At 47.0% G+C, this 27,236-nt stretch overlaps 1 protein-coding gene across 3 annotated transcripts; it reads right to left on the bottom strand.

The window, feature by feature from the left end:
- Positions 1-933: 933 nt before the first annotated feature.
- Positions 934-19,894, bottom strand: ACADM (acyl-CoA dehydrogenase medium chain). Of its 3 annotated transcripts, XM_077277565.1 has the most exons (13): positions 16,371-16,482; positions 15,441-15,725; positions 12,346-12,439; positions 11,529-11,626; positions 11,381-11,450; positions 10,696-10,796; positions 8,379-8,459; positions 4,401-4,531; positions 3,207-3,315; positions 2,874-3,014; positions 2,701-2,796; positions 2,152-2,400; positions 934-1,240 (listed from the first exon to the last, which is right to left on the bottom strand). In XM_077277565.1, the coding sequence occupies exons 5-13, from the start codon at positions 11,406-11,408 to the stop codon at positions 1,169-1,171; spliced, it is 1,008 nt and encodes a 335-aa protein (XP_077133680.1). In that variant the 5' UTR covers positions 11,409-11,450; positions 11,529-11,626; positions 12,346-12,439; positions 15,441-15,725; positions 16,371-16,482; the 3' UTR covers positions 934-1,168. The 3 variants fall into 3 exon arrangements, with proteins under 3 accessions (XP_077133680.1, XP_077133678.1, XP_077133677.1); XM_077277563.1 differs by lacking the exons at positions 15,441-15,725; positions 16,371-16,482 and adding an exon at positions 19,821-19,894; XM_077277562.1 differs by lacking the exon at positions 15,441-15,725 and having other exon boundaries at positions 16,371-16,513.
- Positions 19,895-27,236: the final 7,342 nt, after the last annotated feature.

Here is a 27,236-nt window from a genome sequence, read left to right on the forward strand (position 1 = left end):
CGAGCCTCCATGAGAGCCGGGGTGCCCCCACAGTGACCGAGCCTCCATAATGACAGCCGGGGTGCCCCCAGTGACTGAGCCTACATCCTATTGCACCTCTAGCAAAACCAATAAAAAAGTGTACTTCTAAGAGAACGTCCTCCGTATGTGATGTTGGTCTTCAGTGGTCAATATAGGGGAGACCCACAGACCTACTTATCACTACACTCTGCTTACTACTTGTAATGGAGGTGCGGAGGATACTAGGGGTTGTACTTTACTGCAGTGTAAAGTAATGGCACTTCTTATTGTTGTCTGCACTGAACACAATGCTTAAAGGGAACCTGTCACCCCCTTTTTTCCGTATGAGATAAAAATACTGTTAAATAGGGCCTGAGCTGTGCATTACAATAGTGTATTTTGTGGACCCCGATTCCCCACCTACGTTACCAAAGTCGCCGTTTTCGCCATCATGCTGGTCTGGTCGAAAGGGCGTAGTGACATCGCTGTTTCTTCCCCCAGATCTTGCTTATTTTTCCGTTGGTGGCGTAGTGGTTTGCGTATGCCCAAGGTCCCGAATCCACTGCACAGGGGAGGGAAAAAAGCGCGATCTGCGCTATTCCCCTGGTGATCGGTGGGGGCGGCCATCTTCCTGTGGCCGCGCGTGCGCAGATGGAGCGCTCTGCTGCCCGGGGCTTCAGGAAAATGGCCGCGGGATGCCGCGCGTGCGCAGATGGAGATCACGGCGGCCATTTTCCTGAAGCAGAGTTCGCATCTGAAATATTTTGCCGCCTTCGGTTCTTCACAGGATGCCCCGTGCCAGCAGATGGTCCAGGCAAATGCAACCTCCATTATTACAAGCAGTGCACATGTATTTTTTTTAATAAGACGAAGGGGGGGGGGGGGGTGTTAAACTTTTTTTCCCCTCCAAATAAAAAATATTTTGAATATCAGTTTTTAGAGACTTTTATTTGTACAATTTTTGGATGGATTCACATTTGCATTTTCATGTGCATTTCTGATGTCACGACATTAAGAGGCTACATCTTCTCAATGTGCAGAACATTATAAAACCTACAGATGCAATCAAAAATTGTCTGCAGCCGGTCATAAAGTACAAAGTGCAGAAACCAAGCTTGTTATTAAGGCCGGGGGTGAAGAACAGTCCAGAGTGGAGGCGGAAGATTCTTTATTCCTTGTATTTGCCAAAATGTTCCCGGGCGATGATGAGCCTCTGGATCTGGGCTGTTCCTTCATAGATCTGGAATACAAAGAGCCAACATATCACATCCATCTGGGGTATGGTAGAATCGCCATGCTGACTGACGCCACTACAGGACGTGTGCACGGCTGTGATACAGCTCCATACAACCTCCGAAATATAAAAATGCCCTCACTGTGCTTCCAAACTTCGTAAAACGGTTGTTCAGGATTAGATTTTTACTAAAACAGTACCACAACTCTTTACAGGTATTGTGTGGTATTACATATCGACCCTATTCACTGCAAAGAGAAAAGCTGCAAAACCAAACACAATCTGCAGACAGGCGAAGCGCTGGTTCTGGGGAAAGGCAGCCATGTTTTTCCAATTCTGGACAACGCCTTGAACATTTTCTCTGGTGCATTTTATATACATTGCATACACCTATCTGATAATGCAGCAGCCATCAGGTCCCACGTCACCTGCATCCTCGTGTCCTCACACGTCCCTGCACGACTGCAGCCCACTCCAAGCATATTAAAAAGGGGTTGTACACTACTAGGACAATTTTCATTTTTTGCTCTTTTGCACCTCTTATAGTTTTTTTTATATTTCAGCCGCCATAGCCGTATCGGGGCTTGCATGTTTCTGCGACGAGCTGTAGTTTTTATTGGAACCACTTTAGGATATGTACAATACATTGGTCACTTTTTAGTGTATTTTTTAGGCAGATCTTCACATGAGCATCAAGATAGTGGTGGTGTTGGGGGAGGGAGAACCATGGCAAATCCAGGGTTATGTCAGGTAGGGGTTCATGGGTGCCACAACAGGCGGCCCAATTGGATTGCACCACTTAAATGCCATTGTCAGAGATAATGGACGGCAGCATTAAAGTGGCTACAGCAGAGATCAGAGACTGCGTAGATTTTTAGATTTCACAGCATTCGTCTGTGCAGATCCAATCCTCTTACCTGGTAGATTTTGGCATCTCTCATCAGCTTCTCCACAGGATAGTCGCTGTTAAATCCATTTCCTCCAAATATCTGGACTGCGTCTGAAGCCACCTGATTGGCGATGTCTCCTGCAAACGCCTTGGCAATGGAGGCGTAGTATGTGTTCCTCCTGCCCGAATCCACCTCCCAACCTGCCCTCTGATACGCCATGCGGGCGAGCTCCACTTTCATGGCCATCTCGGCCAATAAGAAGGACACTGCTTGATGCTGGACAAAAAGGAATAAAAGATGGATATGTGGAGATTCATGGAGCTAACTCTCCCTCGTCTGCATCTCTTCCACTCCTACTCCCTCAGATGCAGCAGACTAATAGTAACCTTTGTGCTTGTGTAAATGGGCGATCTTCCAACAGGACCATGAGAAGAAATAAAACAAAAAAAAAAATGCAACATGCACCAGTGGGGTCTGGATTAACAGGAAAGGCTGGTGCATGTAAAGATAGCAAAACCCGGCCCCTTACCTATATCTCTGCTGTGTCTAAGCTACAATCAGGCCTCCTTCATTTACCTCGGCAAGAACTCTTCCAAAGGTCTTCCTCTCCAGCGAGTACTTGGTGGCTTCATCCAGCGCCCTCTGCGCTAATCCGACGGCACCCGCTGCCACCTGCAACAAAGCACATTTCATCCAAGCTGCACGGTTCACAGAGGATGGAGATACTCCATACTGAACGAGCATTTTACCGGTGGACGGGTCTTATCAAATGCCCCCATGGCAATTTTAAAACCGGCTCCTTCCCCGATTAGGACGTTTTCAGCGGGAACTCGGACATCTTCAAATACAATCCCCCTGGTGTCTGAGCAGCGCTGCCCCATATTCATCTCCTGGAAACAGATGCAGCAGAGAGAACCAATAAATCCCCCATACTGTACAGCTGCAGTGCACGGAGGTGCAGCACCCAGACCCAAAGGGGCGAGGACAGAAAAAAACAAGCACCATACAACTACCTGCCCCCAATGAGGATACAAGAAAACACAAAGACGAGAAAGGTCACAGCAACCCGTCAGAGTCCTCACCTTTCTCCCAATTTGTACTCCAGGACTATCGGCATCTACGATAAACCCAGTAAAAGCTTTCCCTGTTGGAGCTTTGGGGTCAGGATTAGTGCGAGCCAAAAGAAAGTACCTATAAAATATGCAAGAAAAACCTCTGATAATTAGGATGCCGAGGAAGTAACCTTGTGATCAGCTGATATAGCCAGGTCACACTGCACTGGAAGTAGAGTACAAGGTGGCACCTATTTATATAAATGGGCAACTGTGTACCAAAAGCGATTAGTAGAGGTGGACCCTCTGACACCTCCATGGAAAGGTATTGTCCCTATGGGCCACAGAGGCTCCACATCCCAAAGAACCCCTATCCCTAAAAATAAATAGGCCCCAATCACATGCCGCGAGCACCCATCATTCTGATCTGCACCTTCAAACCAAGAGGTTCTGCTTATGTTCAAATCCCCCAGAAAAATGTTAAAATACAAAGGTTTTTTTTTTTATCACATTGCGTTTTTTTTTTATGTAACCATTTTACTGCCCTAGCCTAAACCTAACTGTAGGCTTATCCCCGGCCCTCTCTCTATCCTTATCCCCGGCCCTCTCTCTATCCTTATCCCCGGCCCTCTCTCTATCCTTATCCCCGGCCCTCTCTCTACCCTTCCTTATCACTGGCCCTCTCTCTATCCTTATCACCAGCCCTCTCTCTACCCTTATCACCAGCCATTTCCCCATCAATCACCAGCCCTATCCCTGGCCCAGAGTTAGACAAAAAACTTGAAACTATTATGTTTTTTTTATTATTATTATTTTGAGAAAGCCCCTTCAACAGGTCTCGGTCTTTCTTCTCACAAAATTACAAGTGAGAGGAAAGATGGAGAGAAGGGAAAGTTCCTGCCTATGCAGAGCGTAACAGCCGAGATGAGTGTCATTGGCTTCTGTGCTCTGAATAGGCAGCGACCAATAATCCAGAACACTCAGTACAATGGAGCTTTGTCATCTTGTTTGCGCTTTGAGCAGAGAGGTGTCAATCTCATCTTGACTGCTGCGCTCTGCATAAAAGCCTTTGGCATCAACCAAATGCTGCTTTACCTTTCTAGCTTTATACAGCTGCCAAGTGATCCCTCCCTGCTCTCCACCAAAAGAAAAAAAAAAAAAAAGGGGTCAACTGTTCCCACCCAAGATGAACAACAATCAATACAGAGAAATCTCGCCTCTGACCAGTTAGCTTTTCCTCCATTGGTGATCCACATCTTCTGGCCATTAATGATGTACTCATTGCCCTTCTTCTCAGCTCGGGTCTTCAGACCGGCCACGTCAGAGCCGGCGCCGGGCTCAGTTACACAGTACGCCTAGAGGACATGACATAAACCAGAAAATATAGTTATAATAAATCCGGGGCTGGATTAAAGGAATTCCACTGTACAAATACAGCAGTATGGACACCGCGTTCATGCAGTGGTTTTCCCTTGTTTTTACTGCATTGTGCACTTTGTAGATCCAGACTGAATGCATCAAAACCACAAAAGAAGAACAACATATGGAAACAAAAAATAAATAAACACACCTGACACAAAACAGAACGTGCTATGCCTTAGATTCCTCAGACTCCCACCTTCTTAAGGCCGGCGTCACACTGGCGACTTTTACGGACGTAAGAGCGCAGAAATTACGTCCGTAAAACTCGCAAAATAAACGGCACAATTATTCTCTATGGCCCAGCTCCTATCAGCCGTATATTACGGTTCAGTATTATACGGCTTTCTACGGCCGTACAAAATCGCAGCATGCTGCGTTTGTCAGCGCTTTGCGCAAAAAAAAATTGCCAATGAAAGTCTATGGGGGCGAGAAAAATACGGATTCCACACGGACCAGCAGTGTGACTTGCGAGAAATACGCAGCGGTGTTAGTGAAAAGTCGGTAATTCAATTGCCGGCTTTTCATTTCTCCTGCACAAACCCGACAGGATATGAGACATGATTACATACAGTAAACCATCTCATATCCCCTTTTTTTTTGCATATTCCACACTACTAATGTTAGTAGTGTGTATGTGCAAAATTTCAGCGCTGTAGCTGCTAAAATAAAGGGTTAAATGGCGGAAAAAATTGGCGTGGGCTCCCGCGCAATTTTCTCCGCCAGAATGGTAAAGCCAGTGACTGAGGGCAGATATTAATAGCCAGGAGAGGGTCCATGGTTATTGGCCCCCCCGTGGCTACAAACATCTGCCCCCAGCCACCCCAGAAAAGGCACATCTGGAAGATGCGCCTATTCTGGCACTTGGCCACTCTCTTCCCACTCCCTGAAGCGGTGGGATATGGGGTAATGAAGGGTTAATGCCACCTTGCTATTGGAAGGTGACATTAAGCCAGATTAATAATGGAGAGGCGTCAATTATGTCACCTATCCATTATTAATCCAATTGTTGGAAAGGGTTAAAACACACACACACACAGATGATTTAAAAGTATTTTAATGAAATAAACACAGCGGTTGTTGTAATAATTTATTGCTCTCTCAATCCATTTCCAGGCCCTCGCTTGGCAAAATAATAAACGCACAAGATACATACCCTCAGCTGAACCGTCACGTCCCACGATGTAATCCATCTGAAGGGGTTAAAATAATTTACAAGCAGGAGCCCTGCTAATGCAGCGGTGTGCTCGTGCTTGTAATTCCCCGGCGAATGAATGAAATGTAGGTCATTGACCTACATTTCCTTCAGTCGCGGTGATGCGCCCCCTGGTGGATGTCCTCATATGACCTGGAGCGTGGGAAAAAGTTCCCAGGCTGCAGTTCATGAGAACATCCAGCAGGGGCGCATCACCGCGACTCAATGTAAGTATAGATCCAGCTTTCCTTTCAGCACCCGGGAATTACAGGCACGAGCGAGTGGTTTATCGCAGCTCGTGCCTGTAATATTAGTTAACCCCTTCAGATGGATTACATCGTGGGACGTGATCGGACATCAGAGGGTATGTATCTTGTGCGTTTATTGTTTTGCCAAGCGAGGGTCTGAAAATGCATTGAGAGAGCAATAAATTATTAAAACAACCGCTGTGTTTATTTCATTAAAATACTTTTAAATCATGTGTGCGTGTGTTTTTTAACCCTTTCCAACAATTGGATTAATAATGGATAGGTGACATAATTGACGCCTCTCCATTATTAACCTGGCTTAATGTCACCTTCCAATAGCAAGGTGGCATTAACCCTTCATTACCCCATATCCCACCGCTACAGGGAGTGGGAAGAGAGTGGCCAAGTGCCGGAATAGGCGCATCTTCCAGATGTGCCTTTTCTGGGGTGGCTGGGGGCAGATGTTTGTAGCCAGGGGGGGGGCCAATAACCATGGACCCTCTCCTGGCTATTAATATCTGCCCTCAGTCACTGGCTTTACCACTCTGGCGGAGAAAATTGCGCGGGAGCCCACGCCAATTTTTTCCGCCATTTAACCCTTTATTTTAGCAGCTACAGCGCTGAAATTTTGCACATACACACTACTAACATTAGTAGTGTGGAATATGCAAAAAAAAATGGGGATATGAGATGGTTTACTGTATGTAATCATGTCTCATATCCTGTTGGGTTTGTGCAGGAGAAATGAAAAGCCGGCAATTGAATTACCGGCTGTTCACAGATATCGCGCTGAATGAAATCTAAATACAGAATATATATATATGTGTCTCAATGACATATATATATATATATACTGTATATATGTTTTCCCGAACATTTGAGCACATAATGCCATTAGATGTCGGTTTTGCAAGCCTGCGCGAAAATCTCGCAGTACGGATGCCATACGGATTACATACGGAGGATGCCATGCGCAAAATACGCTGACACACTCTGACTACGGATCACTATTTTGGGAACATTTCTCCGTATTACGGCCGTAGTACGGACGTATAATACGTGGCGTATTGTCTTACGCCAAGTGTGAGGCCGGCCTTACTCTGATGGCGGCTTTACACCCCCTCGTCATTGTCTCAGCAGCTTCATCAGGTCATCACCTGGAGGCTTCCAGCAGTCTTGGAGGAATTCCCGGAGGTGCAGAGCTCCTGTCAGCTGCTTTGCCTTCACTCTATGTCCAAACTCATCCCAACCCATCTCCATAAAGCCGAGGCCGGTGATTGTAGAGGCTGTGTCATTGGACACATCCTCCATTTCTCTCCTTCTTGGTCAGAGCATCCTTACATCGCCGGAAGGTGTTCTAGGTTATTACACAAATGATGATCCCGCCAAGCACAGACCAGATGAAACGGCAGTCGCTGCAGAATTGTGAGGTTTCCATGATTTGTAATAAATCACCAACAGTATGACCAGCCGAGCCCCCACATCACACCGCGGTGCTTAATATCTGGTCCTTGTGTTGCTTGGCCCATACAAGTCTCTTCTCGTCTGCAGTCCTCAATAGCGGCTTCTTTGCAGCAATTCCACCATAAAGCCCGCTTTTCGCAGCCTCCCTGGGACAGATGACATCGAGATGTATCTGCTACTTTATGTCTGTAGATCATTTATTAGGGCAATTCTCTCAGGTCAAAATGTGGCTTCTGAGGCCGGCAGCTCTGATGAACTTATCCTCCTCAGCAGAGGTCATTCTTGGTCTTCCTTTCCTGGAACACTCCTTGTGAGATACAGTTTTACCATAGCGATTGATGTTTTTCATGACTGCACTTGAGGAAAACCTTCAAGGTTCTAGCAATTTTCTGGCTTGAATGACATTCATGTCTTACAGTAATGATGGACTGTGGGTTTTCTTTACTTGAATGGTTCTTTCCATATTCTGGGCTCAGCATTGAAAGGAGCTATACATCAACTCAGCTTCTGAAAAACCCTGGCAGAAGAAAACACCTTCTGAAGGTCAGTAATTTCACAAATGGTCTCTTGAGAAGGCAACCCGATGATTGGAAGCCGGTCCATCTGACGATCTGATGAAGCTGCGAATAGAATGCCAAGAAGGTGTAAAGCCGTCATCACTAGTAGGGGTGTACTGTGAGGATTCTGAGGTGTAACACATATTCTGGTCTGTTTAGCACATGTTTCTTTATTCCTTGTCGCCATACATGTTTCTTCCTTCCTGGTTTTGATGCCTTCAGTCTGAGTCTACAATGTGCACATTCCAATAAGAACAAAGAAATCATTGCAGGAACAGGCAACCGTAAAATCTCACACCAATACACAAGATTTACTTACACACATCAGCGGCTCCTCCGTCATTCTTCCCAGGTACTTCTTCTGCTGGGCCTCATTCCCTGCAATGATCACTGGCATTTGCTGTAAAGCAAAAAAAAGTTGCAACAGCGAGGAAATTAGCACTTATTGTGTGTACATACTGTGTGCAGAATTATTAGGCAAGTTGTCTTTTGATCCCATGATCCTTTTTATACATGTTGTCCTACTCCAAGCTGTTCAGGCTTCAGAGCCAACTACTAATTAAGTAAATCAGGTGATGTGCCTTTCTGTAATGAGGAGGGGTGTTGTCTAATGACATCAGAACCCTATATAAGGTGTGCTTAATTATTAGGCAACTTCCTTTCCTTTGACAAAATGGGTCAGAAGAGAGATTTGACGGGCTCTGAAAAGTCCTAAATAGTGAGATGTCTTGCAGAGGGATGCAGCAGTCTTAAAATTGCCAAACTTTTGAATCGTGATCACCGAACAATCAAGCGTTTCATGGCAAATAGCCAACAGGGTTGCAAGAAGCGTGTTGGGCAAAAAAGGTGCAAAATAACTGCCCATGAATTGAGGAAAATCAAGCGTGAAGCTGCCAAGATGCCATTTGCCACCAGTTTTGCCATATTTCAGAGCTGCAACGTTCCTGAAGTAACAAAAAGCACAAGGTGTGCGATACTCAGGGACATGGCCAAGGTAAGGAAGGCTGAAAAACGACCACCTGTGAACAAGAAAGGTGACTGCACTAGCAGAATAGCGATGTGTGAAAGTAGCCTAAGGCTGGGTTCACACTGCGTTAGTGTGACCCGTTTAACGGGCTACGTTATAACGCGGTGTAACGTAGTCCGTTAACGCCACCATTGAATGCAATGGCGGACGCATCGCTAGCGCACGCCCACAATGGGCGTGCGCTAGCGATGTGCCGTCATTGAGTGACGGACCCGAGACGCGGGCTGCAGCGTTTCCGGGTCCGTCACTGCTAGCACAGATAGAGCTACCAGAGCTCTATCTTCGCTAGCGGGATGCAAACGCCGGCACTTGCGCTATCAGCAGCCCGTTAGCGTATGTGCTGAACGGGCTGCTGCTAACGCAGTGTGAACCCAGCCTAAGATAGCCAAATCTAAAAAACCACTCCAAATCCAAAAATATTAAGCTTTGATATTTATGAGTCTTTTGGGTTGATTGAGAACATAAATATTGGTCAATAATAAAAATAATCCTCTAAAATACAACTTTCCTAATAATTCTGCACACAGTGTACTGTACATTACATTACTAATCCTGAGTTACATCCTGGATTATACCCCAGAGCTGCACTCACTATTCTGCTGGTGCAGTCACTGTGTACATACATTACTGATCCTATACTGATCCTGAGTTACATCCTGTATTATACCCCAGAGCTGCACTCACTATTCTGTTGGTGCAGTCACTGTGTACATACATTACATTACTGATCCTGAGTTACATCCTGTATTATACTCCACAGCTGCACTCTCTATTCTGCAGGTGCAGTAACTGTGTACATACATTACTGATCCGGAGTTACATCCTGTATTATACTTCGGAGCTGCACTCACTATTCTGCTGGTGCAGTCACTGTGTACATACATTACATTACTGATCCTGAGTTACATCCTGTATTATACCCCAGAGCTGCACTCTCTATTCTGCTGGTGCAGTCACTGTGTACATACATTACATTACTGATCCTGAGTTACCTCCTGTATTATACTCCACAGCTGCACTCTCTATTCTGCTGGTGCAGTCACTGTGTACATACATTACTGATCCGGAGTTACATCCTGTATTATACTCCAGAGCTGCACTCACTATTCTGCTGGTGCAGTCACTGTGTACATACATTACATTACTGATCCTGAGTTACATCCTGTATTATACTCCAGAGCTGCACTCACTATTCTGCTGGTGCAGTCACTGTGTACATACATTGCATTACTGATCCTGAGTTACATCCTGTATTATACTCCAGAGCTGCACTCACTATTCTGCTGGTGCAGTCACTGTGTACATACATTGCATTACTGATCCTGAGTTACATCCTGTATTATACTCCAGAGCTGCACTCACTATTCTGCTGGTGCAGTCACTGTGTACATACATTACATTACTGATCCTGAGTTACATCCTGTATTATACCCCAGAGCTGCACTCACTATTCTGCTGGTGCAGTCACTGTGTACATACATTACATTACTGATCCTGAGTTACCTCCTGTATTATACCCCAGAGCTGCACTCACTATTCCCCACATACTATGATGGGGGGCTTCTCTCCTGTGCGGACATTTGGAGATCCCGTACGTCTCTATACTCACCCCCAGTGAATTGGCCTCTATGGCGGTCTGAATACCGGTGCAGCCATACGCCATCTCCTCCGTTATCATACAAGTGTCAAAGATGCTGAGGTTCAGGCCTCCTGTAGAAGACAGATCAGTAATCGTACCGCAGATCGATAAACATCAGCACACAGGACGCCGAATTCCTGCCGGTATCATGCACGAAGCATGGCATAAGACCGGGGCTCCCCCTGCTACCAGCGGCTCCGAGAACACCCCGTCACGGTGTGGAGGTAGAAAATAGTGTCACCTTAATGTCCATGAATTTAGAGATTCCCAGGAGGAATAACAGAGGAACGACAACAAAGTTCTAAGAAAATATGCTGCATAAATTGTATGAGAAATGCACAAATCACTATGAACAGGTCAGGAGCGCAGAGCGGCTTGTGATCAGCCCCATCCCCAGTCAGGAGGGCGGAGCACCTTGTGATCAGCCCCATCCCCAGTCAGGAGGGCGGAGCACCTTGTGATCAGCCCCATCCCCAGTCAGGAGCGCAGAGCAGCTTGTGATCAGCCCCATCCCCAGTCAGGAGGGGGCGGAGCGGCTTGTGATCAGCCCCATCTCCAGTCAGGAGGGCGAAGCAGCTTGTGATCAGCCCCAGCCCCAATTACCTCCTTCTACCCCATTATAGAGTGGTGCCCAGGACGAGAGGTGTAACCTTACCGCAGCTTTCTGGGATGTGCCCGTTCATCAGCCCCAGCTCCCAGGCTCTCTTAATGATAGGAACCGGATACTAAGAGGAGAAGAGATTTGCTTTTAACCCTTTCATTACAATGCACGTACAGAAGGCGATGGCCGCCGCTCCGCTCACCTCCCCGGTCTTGTCATAGTGGCCGGCTACGGGAATGATCTCTTCTCTGGCAAATTTGCGAGCGGTGGCCTGAAACTCTTTCTGCTGCTCGCTGAGCTCTGTGCAGACACAAAACATACAGGACGTAAATGGCTTCCCAGGTAACGCATGGTGTGAACAGCCATATGGCATCAGTAGTAGACACGCATTATATGTCATGTAGACAGTATTCAGAATATCAAATGCACAGAAAAAGTCCAACTATCCAGAACCCAGCAGTCCCGGACCTCCACAAATACATTTAAGAAAGAGCTGTCAGGGCAGAAAGTTACATTATATGGAGAAAAGTCATGGGTCCCATCTCTTAATCATTGAATTTCGGTTTCTCATCAAGACCCACTGTTGTGCGTATAACCTCCAGCCCCACCTTTGCCCCTTGGTATATAACCTCCAGCCCCATCGTTGCCCCTCTGTGTATAACCTAAAGCCCCATCGTTGCCCCTCGGTTTATAACCTCCAGCCCCATCGTTGCCCCTCGGTGTATAATCTAAAGCCCCATCGTTGCCCCTCTGTGTATAACCTAAAGCCCCATTGTTGCCCCTCTGCGTATAACCTAAAGCCCCATCGTTGTCCCTCGGTGAATAACCTCCAGCCCCATCGTTGTCCCTCGGTGAATAACCTCCAGCCCCATCGTTGCCCCTCGGTGTATAACCTAAAGCCCCATCATTGCCCCTCGGGGTATAACCTCCAGCCCCATTGTAGTCCCCCAGTGCATCCTCATCTTATCAAGCCAAGTCTGACACAATATTTGTCATGTGATACAAGAGGACATTCTTACCGAAGCTGAAGCCCGGGTGGGAGGATGACGCGGTGGCCGCCTTAGGAGCCGTGGACTGTGCTCTCCAGCCGGTCTGAGCAATGTGCTGCAGCACCTGAAATTGAATAATTAATGAGAAGTTCTGCTTCTTTCTCTCACATTCTAAAGTTTTGTCACAATCAAGATTTCCTTTTGCTGCCAGAGAATAGAAACAACTTTTTATAATCAGCTGACGTTTTGCTTCAATTGTATCTAGACTAAAACACCAGTATTGGGCTCTGTACACACAGACAGCATTGGTGCAGATTTCACCCGCGGTTCCCCAGTGATGCGCAGTTACGCTCACACAGGGGGAAGAAACCCCAAGAGTTTCCAGCCAGATTTGCAGGTAGATAATCAGTGCAAAACGCGCGTCGGGGCAGAGGGACGCCAAGAGGATTCCACGTGGCTGCACGTCAGGTAACAGAACTGTCTAATACTTATCATTGTTTGAGCTAAACTACTACACAATTAAGTACATACAGGCACAGGGGGACAAATATAGGTATACCCTGCTATGTAGGAATGCCATGGTGGTTTACTTTTGGCTCTTACATATACCCTATATGAATTAGGGATTTCTTGCTCATGCATTAAGCGACATACATTTCATTGTTGATGTAGCCAATGTTTTGGAATACCCTATGGTAAAGAAGTCACTCGTCACAGGACTTAGTACCCTTTTTAAATGTAATTTCCTGTTTTTAAGGTTTATTAATAAAAGTGATATTTTATACATAAGTACTACTTGGGGATCTTTTCTTATTGTTATTTGGTCACCATTAAGTGATAAGCCTTTTATATTAGCTGCAAAGCAGATAACACTTCACCAAATCACATTGATACACTGCCGAAAACAATCTGCAACAAAACGAGCCGAGCTGCGGACTGCAAGTCTGCAGCAAGTGAAATTACACTGTGCGTTTTCACCAGAGATTAAAGCCACTGCAATGGACAGGATGAAATCCACTTGGTCCTTTGGGTCTAAACGAAAAGAATGATTCTGCTGGGTTTCTATGCATCTACATTTTCTTTTATATAGGTTTCTGTTTTGCATCTACCTGTATTTTAATTTATAGGATATAGTGTAAATATTTAGTATATTTTGGAATTTTTTTTTTAGATATATAGTATAAATTTGCTACTTAAGCTGTGTGGATGTGTGTTTCCCACGAGAAGGCAGGTAACGGCGTTGTCTGATGGATATGGTGCCTGCCCATCGCAGCACGTATACACTGCAATAACGGCAGCACTATTCTTCAGCACTAAGTGGCGCCATTTTCTCCTGAGCAGTACAAGCACCGCGGCCTTTACGCTGGATATCTGGTCAGGGAATATTTCGAGGAACTTTTCTGCTGTTGGTGCATTTGTCCTTGTATTTTCCTGGACGTGGAACTCACAGCAGCAGTAATCAGTTCCTTTTCTTACTGTATACATGGATATATCCCAGCCCAGTGTTCAGATTTGCTGCAGATTCGGAGCTGAAAATTTGGTGAGTATTCATATAGGCAAGTGGGCGAGTTTTTACAGCTCACCCCAATGCTGCAAAATTTCATGCAATTTTTTTTTTTATCTAGAAGTCTACAGAATGACTTTTTTCTACTTTCAGACTCCCCCGGATCAGCATGCAGATAACTACCGGTAATGCAAAATTCTACGAATCTCATCTACACATTGCTACAAAACATCCTTGCGAATATTGACCTGCCGTCCGAACTTAAAAATTCTCTGTGACGAATTCAGAGCAGATTTCACCATTCACGTGGATTCTGCACCCTTCACTCATCTGTTACAAGACAACATTAAATCATCTTACAAGAACCTACAGCAATTTGCAGCCTGGAAATGTGCGGATGTGACCTGAAAATCCCAGGGCGGCTGTGTGAGCTCATCTGAAGACTTGTCAGGCTCATGAATATGGATTCCGCCCACAACATCTTTATGGAAGTGGCAGGTGCACTTTAAATAACTCCGAGGACCTGAATTTAAAGGGATCTTGCAAGTTGGAAAAACTTCTGACGTGTCACAGTAATATCGCTGCAGGAGCAGTTTTTGATAGGCCCAATGGTCAATGAAATGTTCTCCCTTCAGCTGTGATCTTCCAAATAAAGCCTGCATACCCCGACCTCCCCCTCCTCAATTCACACAGATACCAAATTATATGAAAAGCTGGATTATGATGGTCATTGGCTGCCATGAAATCAGTTGTCACCCAGATATTCCAGACACGTGTGCAGGTGCAGCGCCTGATGGAGGAGGGGCAAGAGCGCAGGTGCAGCGGCAGATGTGAAGGGGAGAAGCAAGAGCGCAGGTGCAGCGGCAGATGTGAAGGGGGGGGAGCAAGAGCGCAGGTGCAGCGGCAGATGTGAAGGGGGGGGAAGCAAGAGCGCAGGTGCAGCGGCAGATGTGAAAGGGGGGGGAGCAAGAGCGCAGGTGCAGCGGCAGATGTGAAGGGGGGGGGAGCAAGAGCGCAGGTGCAGCGGCAGATGTGAAGGGGGGGAAGCAAGAGCGCAGGTGCAGCGGCAGATGTGAAGGGGGGGAAGCAAGAGCGCAGGTGCAGCGGCAGATGTGAAGGGGGGGAAGCAAGAGCGCAGGTGCAGCGGCAGATGTGAAGGGGGGAAGCAAGAGCGCAGGTGCAGCGGCAGATGTGAAGGGGGGGAAGCAAGAGCGCAGGTGCAGCGGCAGATGTGAAGGGGGGCAAGAGTGCAGGTGCAATGCCTTACAGGGGGGGGGCAAGGGAGCAAGTGCAGCGCGGGACGAGGGGTAAAGGTGAAGGCATAGGTGCAGTGCCGGATGGGGGGAGGGCAAGGGTGCAGCACTGGACGGGTGGGGGGCAAGAGTACATATGAAGTGCTGGGGGTGGGGGGCAGCACTGGATGAGGGGCTGGCAAGGGAGCAAGTGCAGCTCAGGAGGTCCCAAGTGCAGGGCTGAGAGGGGAGGAAGGGCAGAGCTGCAGCACTCAAAGATGAGCATATCTACTTATGTAAAAGTATAAGATACAAATCTGTACGAGAGGGACAATAACCCCCAGCAGAGCAGTAAGGGCATAAACAATAGACTGAAGGAGTGTGATCACCTTGTGGATTCAGGCGGCCGTGCACTGAAGCTACAATGTCAGCAGTGGTAACGTGATCACTAATCCTGGCCGGGATTGGAGAGGATTCTGCTGTGATGTTATTTAACCTTTGCCCTAGAAACATGATGTGACATCGCTCGTTGCAGGGCAGGTGCACAGGACACGGGGCCGAGGGTCACATGCATCACACCCAGCCCTGCACCGCCACATTCTGCAGGAACGTGACCTTCTCAGGCGTCTGCACCATCACAAGGGGCCAAATGCAGAAGCCATTGTCGCAGGTTCCTAAAAGAAGCAGAATTATGTTCATAAAACTAAGAGGAAAAATCCATCACAGGTAAAATTATCCCGAGATGACGGCGTCCAGGATCCACTCTGCACCATCTGTCCATGGGGGATCGTGAGGAATCTGCTAGGAAATGGACAAATCTATAAGGGGAGATCAGTGGTCAGACTGATGTTATTGGCTTTGGGCGCCATCCTGCTCTATAATGTGGCCCACAATGGATTTATTAGTAATAAACGTTAACAATAGACGTTTGCATCGTCCAAAAATAAATAATTTTAAAAAATAAACATTCCCATTCACTGACAGCAAGCAGAGGTCTGGAGACCCCAGCAGACACTCGTCACTGGCCGGGCTGCAGCTTTATGCCCGGGTCCAGGACACACAGCTGCTGCTCCCAGCCCCTGCGTCATTTCTATGCATGCTGCTACTTGTAGTGCCACACCATACCGGCCACTGATTACTGCGAGGGACAACATGAAGGCGCATGCGCACCTGCAGAAGACGCAACGCATGATGGGATTTGTAGTCCTACACGACAAGCTTATAAAGGGGCGACCCCCAATAGAGGTCGCAATGTCCAGTCACTCCACACTGAGGTCATACAGACCCCGGAGGGGCAGAGACCACCGCTCCCCGCTTACCCGGGTCACCCTGAGAGCGGACATGACAGCAGCCTCCGACCACCGAAAGACGTTTGATGACGGCGGAAACACGGGACCAAATCCAGAAAGCTAGTAAGATACCACGTATCACATGACAACTCTGCGCCAATCAGGACGAAGGGGAGTGGCTTTCAGTTGCTAGCTAGTCTGATAGGTCAGGGGGTCAGGGGCTAAGATGCGCATGCGCTAGAGGCGAGCTGTGTCATGCCTGCTGTCGTCGGGACGGGGATCCGTGGCGCTTAGGATCCATACACTCTGCGAAGAGCAGCTTAACCCCTTGTTTTAGGGGAATTGCCATGTTTCAATCACTTTTTGCTGCAAAATCTTTTCTGGCATTTCGATTTTTTTGCGTTGCCTGGCCCCTCTTACGGGTCCCATAGTGGCAGCGTGGTGTGCAGCTATTAGCAGCACACCACTGGTTGGGGGGCCCTGGAGGAGCGGGGGCCCTAGGCAGCTGCCTGCCCCTAATGCCGGCCCTGCAGGCACCATGTATCGCCTGTCAGGTTCCCTTTAACTTCTAATAAAATGCCAACCTCAGGTCATTTTACAGCTATGTTCACACTTTACGTTTTTGCTGCAAATCTTAAGCTTTGGTTTCCAGTACCAGCAATAGCTACGAGATTTCAGAAATCTTATGCACACACATTGTTTTTTTTTTTCCTGACTGAACTGGAAAACTGCTCCGTTTTTTTTTAAACAGCATTATGTCACTTCTTTCAGTATTTTTGCAGCGTCTTCCACCCATAGAAAGCAGCAAATTAGTAAAAAAAAAAACACAGGTATGAGGTTCTGCTGGGTTTTTGGTGCAGAAAATTCAGAAAGTTGCATCATTTTTTTTTTTTGAGGCACTAAATTTTATCAGCACGCACAAGAGACAAATGTACCTGAAAAACACAGCAAAAAATAAAACAAAATCTGCTTTTTTGTAAGCAGCTTTTTTTTACTGCCAAGAGAGCAGGTTTTATCTGTAGTAAAAAAAAAAAACTCAGCAAAAACGCAACATGTGAACATGGCCTACAAGTGCTAAAAAAGTACGAATGAGGAATAATGAGAAAATCTCTGCGTCGATGATATTTTGTAACTATCTATATTACAATGCTGCTATTGTAACACACAGTGGTTCTTCCATGTGAAAATCCACGGAAAAAAATCGCTACATTTTCGTCCTGAGGGGAGATTGTTGCTTGTGTTAGGCCCCATTCACACAGTACATGTGCTAACCGATGTAACGAACAGCAGAGACACATTATACGTCTTTTTCACGTGTTGGATTCTTTTTGAGGAGTGGAGGAGATGTCCAATTTTTGGACTAAATTCACCTATTAAAAAAAAAAAGAAATGAAGTTCTCCTAGGAATAGGATCGAGTGTTTGGACGACCAGTGATCCCAAGATCGGGGCTCGGGAACCCAGTCTTAAATGGAGCGGATGTGCGTGTACGAGCTCTGCTTCACTCATTCTCTGTGGGATTGCCGGAAATAACCGAGCGTTGCAGTCACATAGACGATGAATGGAGCAGAGGCCGAGCATGCGCACATCCGCTGCTACAGGGGCCCAATCATGGGATCGGCATGTGATCCTCTATCCAATGCCTGGGGGATAACTTTATATAAGTGAATAACCATGATAAGTATTTAAGTGAATAAATCCACACAACAATGACTCAAACTTGACAGCGTAACATTTGGCTCTGACATTGTCACATTTGTGTCTGGAGCCCCGGCGGCCGGTCCGTGCATCGCGGTCCGTTCTCATCATACTTGGACATCTGAAGTCAGTCTAATGCTGCCAGAAAAAAAGATGTTGATACACGGAACAAACAAAGATGAAAATGGTTGAGTTTCCAGGGTGCCCTGTCATGCCTAAACCCCGGACCCCAATGCAGCAGACTTTGAGATTAATTCCACCAGCGTCCCATTTATCTGACTGGAAAGTTCAGAAATCCATCTGCTAAAACTACACTGGATATTTGGAACTGACAAACAGTTGCAGGAGTTTCTGCAAAAATGTATTCTTTTGGTTATGGGCCCTGATTTGATTTTGCAATGGGGTCCAGGAACTTCCTTAGTCCTCTTACTGCCGTACGTGGCTTGGGGTTGGACCTTGCACGTGGCTTAGGGGTTGGGCTCCATATGTGGCTTGGGGGTGGACTCTACGTGTCTTGGTAGTGGACCCTGCATGTGGCTCGGGGGTTGGGCTCCGTACGTGGCTCGGGGTGGACTCTGTAGGTGGCTCGGGGGTTGGGCTCCGTACGTGGATCGGGGTGGACTCCATGTTTGGATTCGTGGCAGCTCTGGTTTCACTTTGTTTTTAATATAGCGTTTTCCTTTCAGGACCAGCGGGGGTTAATATGTCCCCCCCCCACTGGCAATGAGCTGTAACTGCAGTGTGGCTAGGTCAGCTGATGTGGGTGGTGACCACTCCCACCATCCTTTAAATGGTCACCTGATGCATCAGCTGACTGTTGGTGATAGAGCAATCTACAGTGACCAAGACTGGAGGAAGGAGCTCGCTGGCTGCTGTGGTGTATCAGCTGGTTTTGTGATCTTGGTGCCTTTATTCTGCTGTGCGATGCGCTGCAGCAGATGAAGTTGAAGCTAAGTTGTGTTCTTACCCCGTCTCTTTCACGTTTGTCACTGTCCCCTGTGTGGTATTATCTGCAGAGGTGAGGTTAGCGCCCCTTGCTGGCCAGTGCACTAGCCAGGGTAGTATTAGGTGACAGCGAGGGACGATGTTCCTGACGGCGGTGGGGGGAAAGGACCCACTTAGGGCGTTAGGAGAGTGTAGGGACAGGCTCAGGCTTGAGCTCAGATGGTGACTATCCCCCATTTCCCTATCAGTAGGGCCTTCCTCTCCCCATTTCCATCCCGTTGTTAGTGCGTTGCGAACCGCCGTTGGGTCGTGTCACATCGTGACATTTTACATGGCTTGGGGGTGGACTCTGTACATGGCTCTGGGATGGACTTGCTCCTTGTCTTTCACTCGTACAGTTCATGTATATCCACCTCTATGAAGTGATTTTAGTTCGGATATTCAGTAATCTTCCGAAGCAAATTCACATTTATTTACAAAGCTACCTCCCACCTTTCTCACATTAACAAGGAAAAAATCAATTTTCTGTCAAATCTGAGCAGAGAAAGTCCATTTTCTCGAACGTTTATATCATTTTGTAGTTGCTACGGCAACTGGAATATTCTGTTGAGAAATAAGGTTTTTTTTAATAAGTCATTCATCAGAAATATCCTTTATCAGGTAAAAGAAAGACTTATCAAAGACGGAAGTAAAGTCAGGTACAATAAAAGGAATCCATGTCTGATCTGTGGGGTTGGAGGACTATGTTGTGACCCTCATCAATTATAACAACAAAATAACAATGCTGCTGGGAAACCAGCGTTTCCTTTCATTTACTAAGCTTACCGCTCCCCGCTTACCCTGGTCACCCTGAGAGCGGACATGACAGCAGCCTCCAACCACTGAAAGACGTTTGATGACGGCGGAAACACGGGACCAAATCCAGAAAGATACTTTGTATCACATGACAACTCTGCACCAATCAGGACGAAGGGGAGTGGCTTTCAGTTGCTAGCTAGTCTGATAGGTCAGGTGGGCAGGGGCTAAGAAGCGAGCGGTGTCATTCGTGCTGTCGTCGGGGCGGATCCGCGGCACTCAGGATCCATACACTCTGCGAAGAGCAGTTTAACCCCTTGTTAAACAGGTCCCCAGTGGTTTTCGCACCATGTATCGCCTGTCAGGTTCCCTTTACCATCTGATAAAATGCCAACCCCAGGTCATTCTACAGCTATGTTCACACTTTGCGTTTTGGCTGCAAATCTTAAGCTTTATTTTACAGTTCCAGCAATAACTAGGAGATTTCAGAAATCTTATGCACACACATTGTTTTTTTTTTTTTTTCCTGACTGAACTGGAAAACTTGTGCATTTTTTTTTAAACAGCATTATGTCACTTCTTTCAGCATTTTTGCAGCATTTTCCAACCATAGAAAGCAGCGAGTCAGTACGAAAAATGCAGGTATGAGGTTTTGCTGTGTTTTTGGTGCAGAAAATTCGGAAAGTTGCATCATGTTTTTTTTTTGTTTTTTTTTGAAGCACTAAATTTTATCAGCATGCACAAGAGACAAATGTACCTGAAATACACAGCAAAAAATGAAGCAAAATCTGCTTTTTTCTAAGCAGTTTTTTTTTACTGCCAAGAAAGCAGATTTTATCTGTAGCAAAAAAAAAAAAAACCTCAGCAAAACCGCAACAAAATAACAATGCTGCTAGGAAACCAGCGTTTCATTTCATTTACTAAGCTTTTTTTTTTTTTTACAGATGCATGGCCTGTTCAGGAGACTCCATGCCGAGTATGCGGCCTCCAAACAGATAGTCATGGTGTAGCTACTGCTAGTCACCTGATATAGCGCCAGTAATAAAATGGCATCTAGTTACTACCTACAGCCACCACTAGGGGGAGCTCCCTGTATACAGAGATACATGATAAGATCCTGTCTGCAGTCACCACTAGGGGGAGCTCCCTGTATATATAGAGACACATGATAACATTCTGTTATGCAGCCACCACTAGGGGGAGCTCCCTGTATATAGAGATACATGATAAGATCCTGTCTGCAGCCACCACTAGGGGGAGCTCCCTGTATATATAGAGACACATGATAACATTCTGTCTCCAGCCACCACTAGGGGGAGCTCCCTGTATATAGAGATACATGATAAGATCCTGTCTGCAGCCACCACTAGGGGGAGCTCCCTGTATACAGAGACACATGATAAGATCCTGTCTGCAGCCACCACTAGGGGGAGCTCCCTGTATACAGAGATACATGATAAGATCCTGTCTGCAGCCACCACTAGGGGGAGCTCCCTGTATACAGAGATACATGATAAGATCCTGTCTGCAGCCACCACTAGGGGGAGCTCTCTGTATACAGAGATACATGATAAGATCCTGTCTGCAGCCACCACTAAGGGGAGCTCCCTGTATACAGAGATACATGATAAGATCCTGTCTGCAGCCACCACTAGGGGGAGCTCCCTGTATACAGAGATACATGATAAGATCCTGTCTGCAGCCACCACTAAGGGGGAGCTCCCTGTATACAGAGATACATGATAAGATCCTGTCTGCAGCCACCACTAGGGGGAGCTCCCTGTATACAGAGATGCACGATAAGATCCTGTCTGCAGTCACCACTAGGGGGAGCTCCCTGTATACAGAGATACATGATAAGATCCTGTCTGCAGTCACCACTAGGAGGAGCTCCCTGTATATATAGATACATGATAAGATCCTGTCTGCAGCCACCACTAGGGGGAGCTCCCTGTATAGAGATACATGATAAGATCCTGTCTGCAGCCACCACTAGGGGGAGCTCCCTGTATACAGAGATACATGATAAGATGCTGTCTGCAGTCACCACTAGGGGGAGCTCCCTGTATACAGAGATACATGATAAGATTCTGTCTGCAGCCACCACTAGGGGGAGCTCCCTGTATACAGAGATACATGATAAGATCCTGTCTGCAGCCACCACTAGGGGGAGCTCCCTGTATACAGAGATACATGATAAGATTCTGTCTGCAGCCACCACTAGGGGGAGCTCCCTGTATACAGAGATACATGATAAGATCCTGTCTGCAGCCACCACTAGGGGGAGCTCCCTGTATATAGAGATACATGATAAGATCCTGTCTGCAGCCACCACTAGGGGGAGCTCCCTGTATACAGAGATACATGATAAGATCCTGTCTGCAGCCATCACTAGGGGGAGCTCCCTGTATACAGAGATACATGATAAGATCCTGTCTGCAGTCACCACTAGGGGGAGCTCCCTGTATACAGAGATACATGATAAGATTCTGTCTGCAGCCACCACTAGGGGGAGTGTCATGGTTCCCAATGGCAAGGGAACGTAAAAAACACATAAGTAACGAACGAGCTCTCGGGTGATGGAAACTCGAGTTGACCGTGAGCTAAATCTACCACACAACTAACAGTAGCCAGGGAGCATACCTACGGCTTCCTATATGCCACGCGCCAGCCGGAGGACTAACTACGCCTGGTAGAGGAAGAAACAGACCTGGCTTACCTCTAGGGAAATACCCCAAAAGATGATAGCAGCCCCCCACATGTAATAACGGTGAATTAAGAGGAAAAGACATACACAGTATGAAAGTAGATTTAGCAAAGAGAGGTCCACTTACTAGATAGCAGAAGGATACAAAAGAGGACTTCACGGTCAACTGAAAACCCTTTCAAAAACCATCCTGAAATTACTTTAAGACTCCTGTGTCAACTCATGACACAGGAGTGGCAATTTCAGCCCGCAAGAGCTTCCAGCTACAGAGGATTACAAAAACTGCAAACTGGACAAAAGGTACAAAACAAAAGGACAAAGTCCACTTAGCTGATCAGCAGACTAGGAGCAGGAACATGCAACCGAAGGCTCTGGTTACAATGATGACCGGCAAGGAAATGACTGGAGAGCAAGGCTAAATAGGAAACTCCCAAACACTGATGGAAGCAGGTGAACAGAAGAAGCAAAGTGCAAACAAGTCACCAGTACCACCAGCAACCACCAGGGGAGCCCAAAAAGCGGATACACAACAGTACCCTCCCCTTAAGGAGGGGGCACCGAACCCTCACAAGAACCGCCAGGGCGATCTGGATGAGCCCTATGAAAGGCACGAACCAAATCCGAGGCATGAACATCAGAGGCAGTTACCCAAGAATTATCTTCCTGACCATAGCCTTTCCATTTAACCAGATATTGAAGTCTCCGTCTGGAAATACGGGAGTCCAAGATCTTCTCTACGACGTACTCCAATTCACCCTCCACCAGCACAGGAGCAGGAGGTTCAGTAGAAGGAACCACCGGTACCTCATATCTCCGCAACAACGACCGATGGAACACATTATGGATAGCGAAAGATGCCGGGAGGTCCAAACGAAAGGAAACAGGGTTAAGAATCTCCAAAATCCTATAAGGACCGATGAACCGAGGCTTAAATTTGGGAGAAGAAACCCTCATAGGGACACAACGGGAAGACAACCACACCAAGTCCCCAACGCGAAGGTGGGGACCAACACGACGACGACGGTTAGCAAACTGCTGAGTCCTCTCCTGGGACAATTCCAAATTATCCACCACTTGTCCCCAAATCCGATGCAACCGATCCACCACCGCATCCACTCCAGGACAATCCGAAGATTCAACCTGACCAGATGAAAAACGCGGATGAAACCCTGAATTGCAAAAGAAAGGAGAAACCAAAGTGGCAGAACTAGCCCGATTATTAAGAGCAAACTCCGCCAACGGCAGAAAGGCAACCCAATCATCCTGATCCGCATACACAAAACACCTCAAATAAGTCTCCAAAGTTTGATTAGTTCGCTCCGTCTGGCCATTGGTCTGAGGATGGAATGCAGACGAAAAGGACAAATCAATGCCCAACCTGGCACAGACTGCCCGCCAAAATCTAGACACGAACTGGGTACCCCTGTCAGAAACGATGTTTTCCGGAATACCATGCAAGCGAACCACATTTTGAAAAAACAGAGGGACCAACTCAGATGAGGAAGGCAACTTAGGCAATGGCACCAAATGAACCATTTTAGAAAAACGGTCACACACCACCCAGATGACAGACATCTTCTGAGAAACAGGGAGATCCGAGATAAAGTCCATAGAGATGTGCGTCCAAGGCCTCTTCGGAATAGGCAAGGGCAACAACAACCCACTAGCCCTAGAACAACAAGGCTTGGCCCGAGCACACACATCACAAGACTGCACAAAAACACGCACATCTCGAGACAGGGAAGGCCACCAGAAGGATCTAGCCACCAAATCTCTGGTGCCAAAAATTCCCGGATGACCTGCCAGAGTAGAAGAATGAACTTCCGAGATGACTCTAGTGGTCCACTCGTCAGGAACAAACAGTCTACCAGACGGACAACGATCAGGTCTATCCGCCTGAAATTCTTGCAAAGCACGTCGCAAATCTGGAGAGACAGCAGACAAAACCACTCCATCCTTAAGGACACCAGCAGGTTCAGAATTCCCAGGAGAGTCAGGCTCAAAACTCCTAGAAAGAGCATCTGCTTTCACATTCCTAGAACCCGGCAAGTACGAGACCACAAAATTAAACCGGGAAAAGAACAACGACCAACGTGCCTGTCTAGGATTCAGGCGCCTGGCAGACTCCAAATAAATTAAATTCTTGTGATCAGTCAAAACTACCACCTGATGTCTGGCACCGTCAAGCCAATGACGCCACTCCTCAAATGCCCACTTCATGGCCAAAAGCTCCCGATTACCAACATCATAGTTTCGCTCGGCGGCCGAAAATTTTCGCGAAAAGAACGCACAAGGTCTCATCACTGAGCAGTCGGAACTTTTCTGCGACAAAACCGCCCCCGCTCCGATCTCGGAAGCATCGACCTCAACCTGAAAGGGAAGAGAAACATCAGGCTGGCGCAACACAGGGGCAGACAAAAAGCGGCGCTTAAGCTCCCGAAAGGCCTCCACGGCAGCAGGGGACCAATTGGCAACATCAGCACCCTTTTTAGTCAAATCTGTCAGAGGTTTAGCAACGCCAGAAAAACCAGCTATAAATCGACGATAAAAATTAGCAAAGCCCAAGAATTTCTGGAGACTCTTCAGAGAAGTAGGCTGCGTCCAGTCGTAAATAGCCCGAACCTTGACAGGGTCCATCTCAATAGAAGAAGGGGAAAAAATATACCCCAAAAATGAAATTTTTTGAACCCCAAAAACACACTTTGAACCCTTTACACACAAAGAATTCTCCCGCAGAACCTGAAAAACCCTCCTGACCTGCTGAACATGAGACTCCCAGTCATCAGAAAAAATCAAAATATCATCCAAGTACACAATCATAAATTTATCCAAATATTCCCGGAAAATATCATGCATTAAGGACTGAAAGACAGAAGGTGCATTAGAAAGGCCGAAAGGCATTACCAAATACTCAAAATGGCCCTCAGGCGTATTAAATGCGGTCTTCCACTCATCCCCCTGCTTAATTCGCACCAAATTATACGCCCCACGAAGATCAATCTTAGAGAACCACTTAGCCCCCCTTATGCGAGCAAACAAATCAGTCAGCAAAGGCAACGGATACTGATATTTGACTGTAATTTTATTCAGGAGACGATAATCAATACAAGGCCTCAGAGAGCCATCCTTTTTAGAGACAAAGAAAAAACCGGCTCCTAAAGGTGATGAAGAAGGACGAATATGTCCCTTTTCCAGGGACTCCTTAATATACTCGCGCATAGCAGCATGTTCAGGTACAGATAGGTTAAACAAACGACCCTTTGGAAATTTACTGCCAGGAATCAGATCTATGGCGCAATCACAATCCCTGTGAGGAGGGAGTGAACCAATCTTAGGCTCTTCAAAAATATCACGATAATCAGACAAAAATGCCGGAATCTCAGATGGAATAGATGACGAAATGGACACCATAGGAGTGTCCCCATGAGCCCCCCGACATCCCCAGCTTAACACAGACATAGCCTTCCAGTCAAGGACTGGGTTATGAGACTGTAACCATGGTAATCCAAGCACCAAAACATCATGTAAATTGTACAACACAAGGAAGCGAATCACCTCCTGATGGTCTGGAGTCATACGCATAGTCACTTGCGTCCAGAACTGTGGTTTATTACAAGCCAAAGGTGTAGAATCAATACCCTTCAGAGGTATAGGGACTTCCAGAGGCTCTAAATCAAACCCACAGCGCCTGGCAAAGGACCAGTCCATAAGACTCAGAGCGGCGCCCGAGTCCACATAGGCATCCACGGTAATAACTGATAATGAACAAATCAAGGTTACAGACAAAATAAATTTGGACTGTAAAGTGCCAATTGAAATGGACTTGTCAACCTTCCTAGTACGCAGGGGCGGACCTACCGCCGGTTCAACCGGTGCAGCCGCACCGGGGCCCGGAGGTGGAGGGGGGCCCTTGCAGGCAGGGACATACAGGGGCCCGGCTTTGTGCTGCTGCAGTAGATCGGTGCACGGGTGCAGGCCCCGCACTGTATTAGCAGTGTACAAGTGCCGGCCAGCATCCTCCTATTGCAGACACAGCAGGAGCCTGTGTGTCTGCTGATCTGACGTCACCTGCGCGCCGGAGAGGAGAGATGAAGTTAGTAGAAAGCCATGGGGTCCCGGCAGGAGGTATGTGACGGGCTTCATCTCACTCCTGCTTTCTTATCTGCTTTCTGTAGAGGATCTCTCTGTACTGTGAGATTTATTGCACCACCTTAAGGGTACCGTCACACATTGAAATTTTCATCGCTGCGACGGCACGATTCGTGACGTCGCAGCGTCGTATGATCATCGCTCCAGCGTCGTAGACTGCGGTCACACGTTGCAATCACGGCGCTGGAGCGATGCCGAAGTCCCCGGTGTCATGATCTCCATGGCCAGAGAACTAGCATAAGCCTCAATAGGAACAAGCTCTTGGAAGATGTAACTATACTGACCATGAACTAAACCTACCGCATCATCTAGAAGTAGCCAGGTAGCATGTCCTACTTTTTATCCCTATATGCCCAGCGCCGGCCGGAGAACTAAATAATGCTAGCAGAGGGAAATATAAGACCTGACTCACCTCTAGAGAAATGCCCAAAAAGGAGACAGAGGCCCCCCACATATATTGGCGGTGATATGAGATGAAACAACAAACGCAGCAGGAAAATAGTTTTAGCAAATTTGAGGTCCGCTTTCTAGATAGCAGAAGACAGAAAGCATACTTTCATGGTCAGTAGAAAACCCTAACAAAACACATCCAGAAATTACTTTA

This window comes from Ranitomeya variabilis, chromosome 8, assembly GCF_051348905.1.
Source record: "Ranitomeya variabilis isolate aRanVar5 chromosome 8, aRanVar5.hap1, whole genome shotgun sequence".
Classification (NCBI taxonomy): domain Eukaryota; kingdom Metazoa; phylum Chordata; class Amphibia; order Anura; family Dendrobatidae; genus Ranitomeya; species Ranitomeya variabilis.

Excerpts from the sequence above, each read along its gene's own strand:
- ACADM (XM_077277563.1), bottom strand. The coding sequence starts at position 19,844 with ATGTCCGCTCTCAGGGTGACCAGG. Across the intron at positions 3,316-4,400 it reads AATGGAGGAAAAGCTAACTG|GTACTTTCTTTTGGCTCGCA; the intron begins GTCAGAGGCGAG and ends CATATTTTATAG. Across the intron at positions 2,401-2,700 it reads TTGGAAGAGTTCTTGCCGAG|CATCAAGCAGTGTCCTTCTT; the intron begins GTAAATGAAGGA and ends CTTTTTGTCCAG.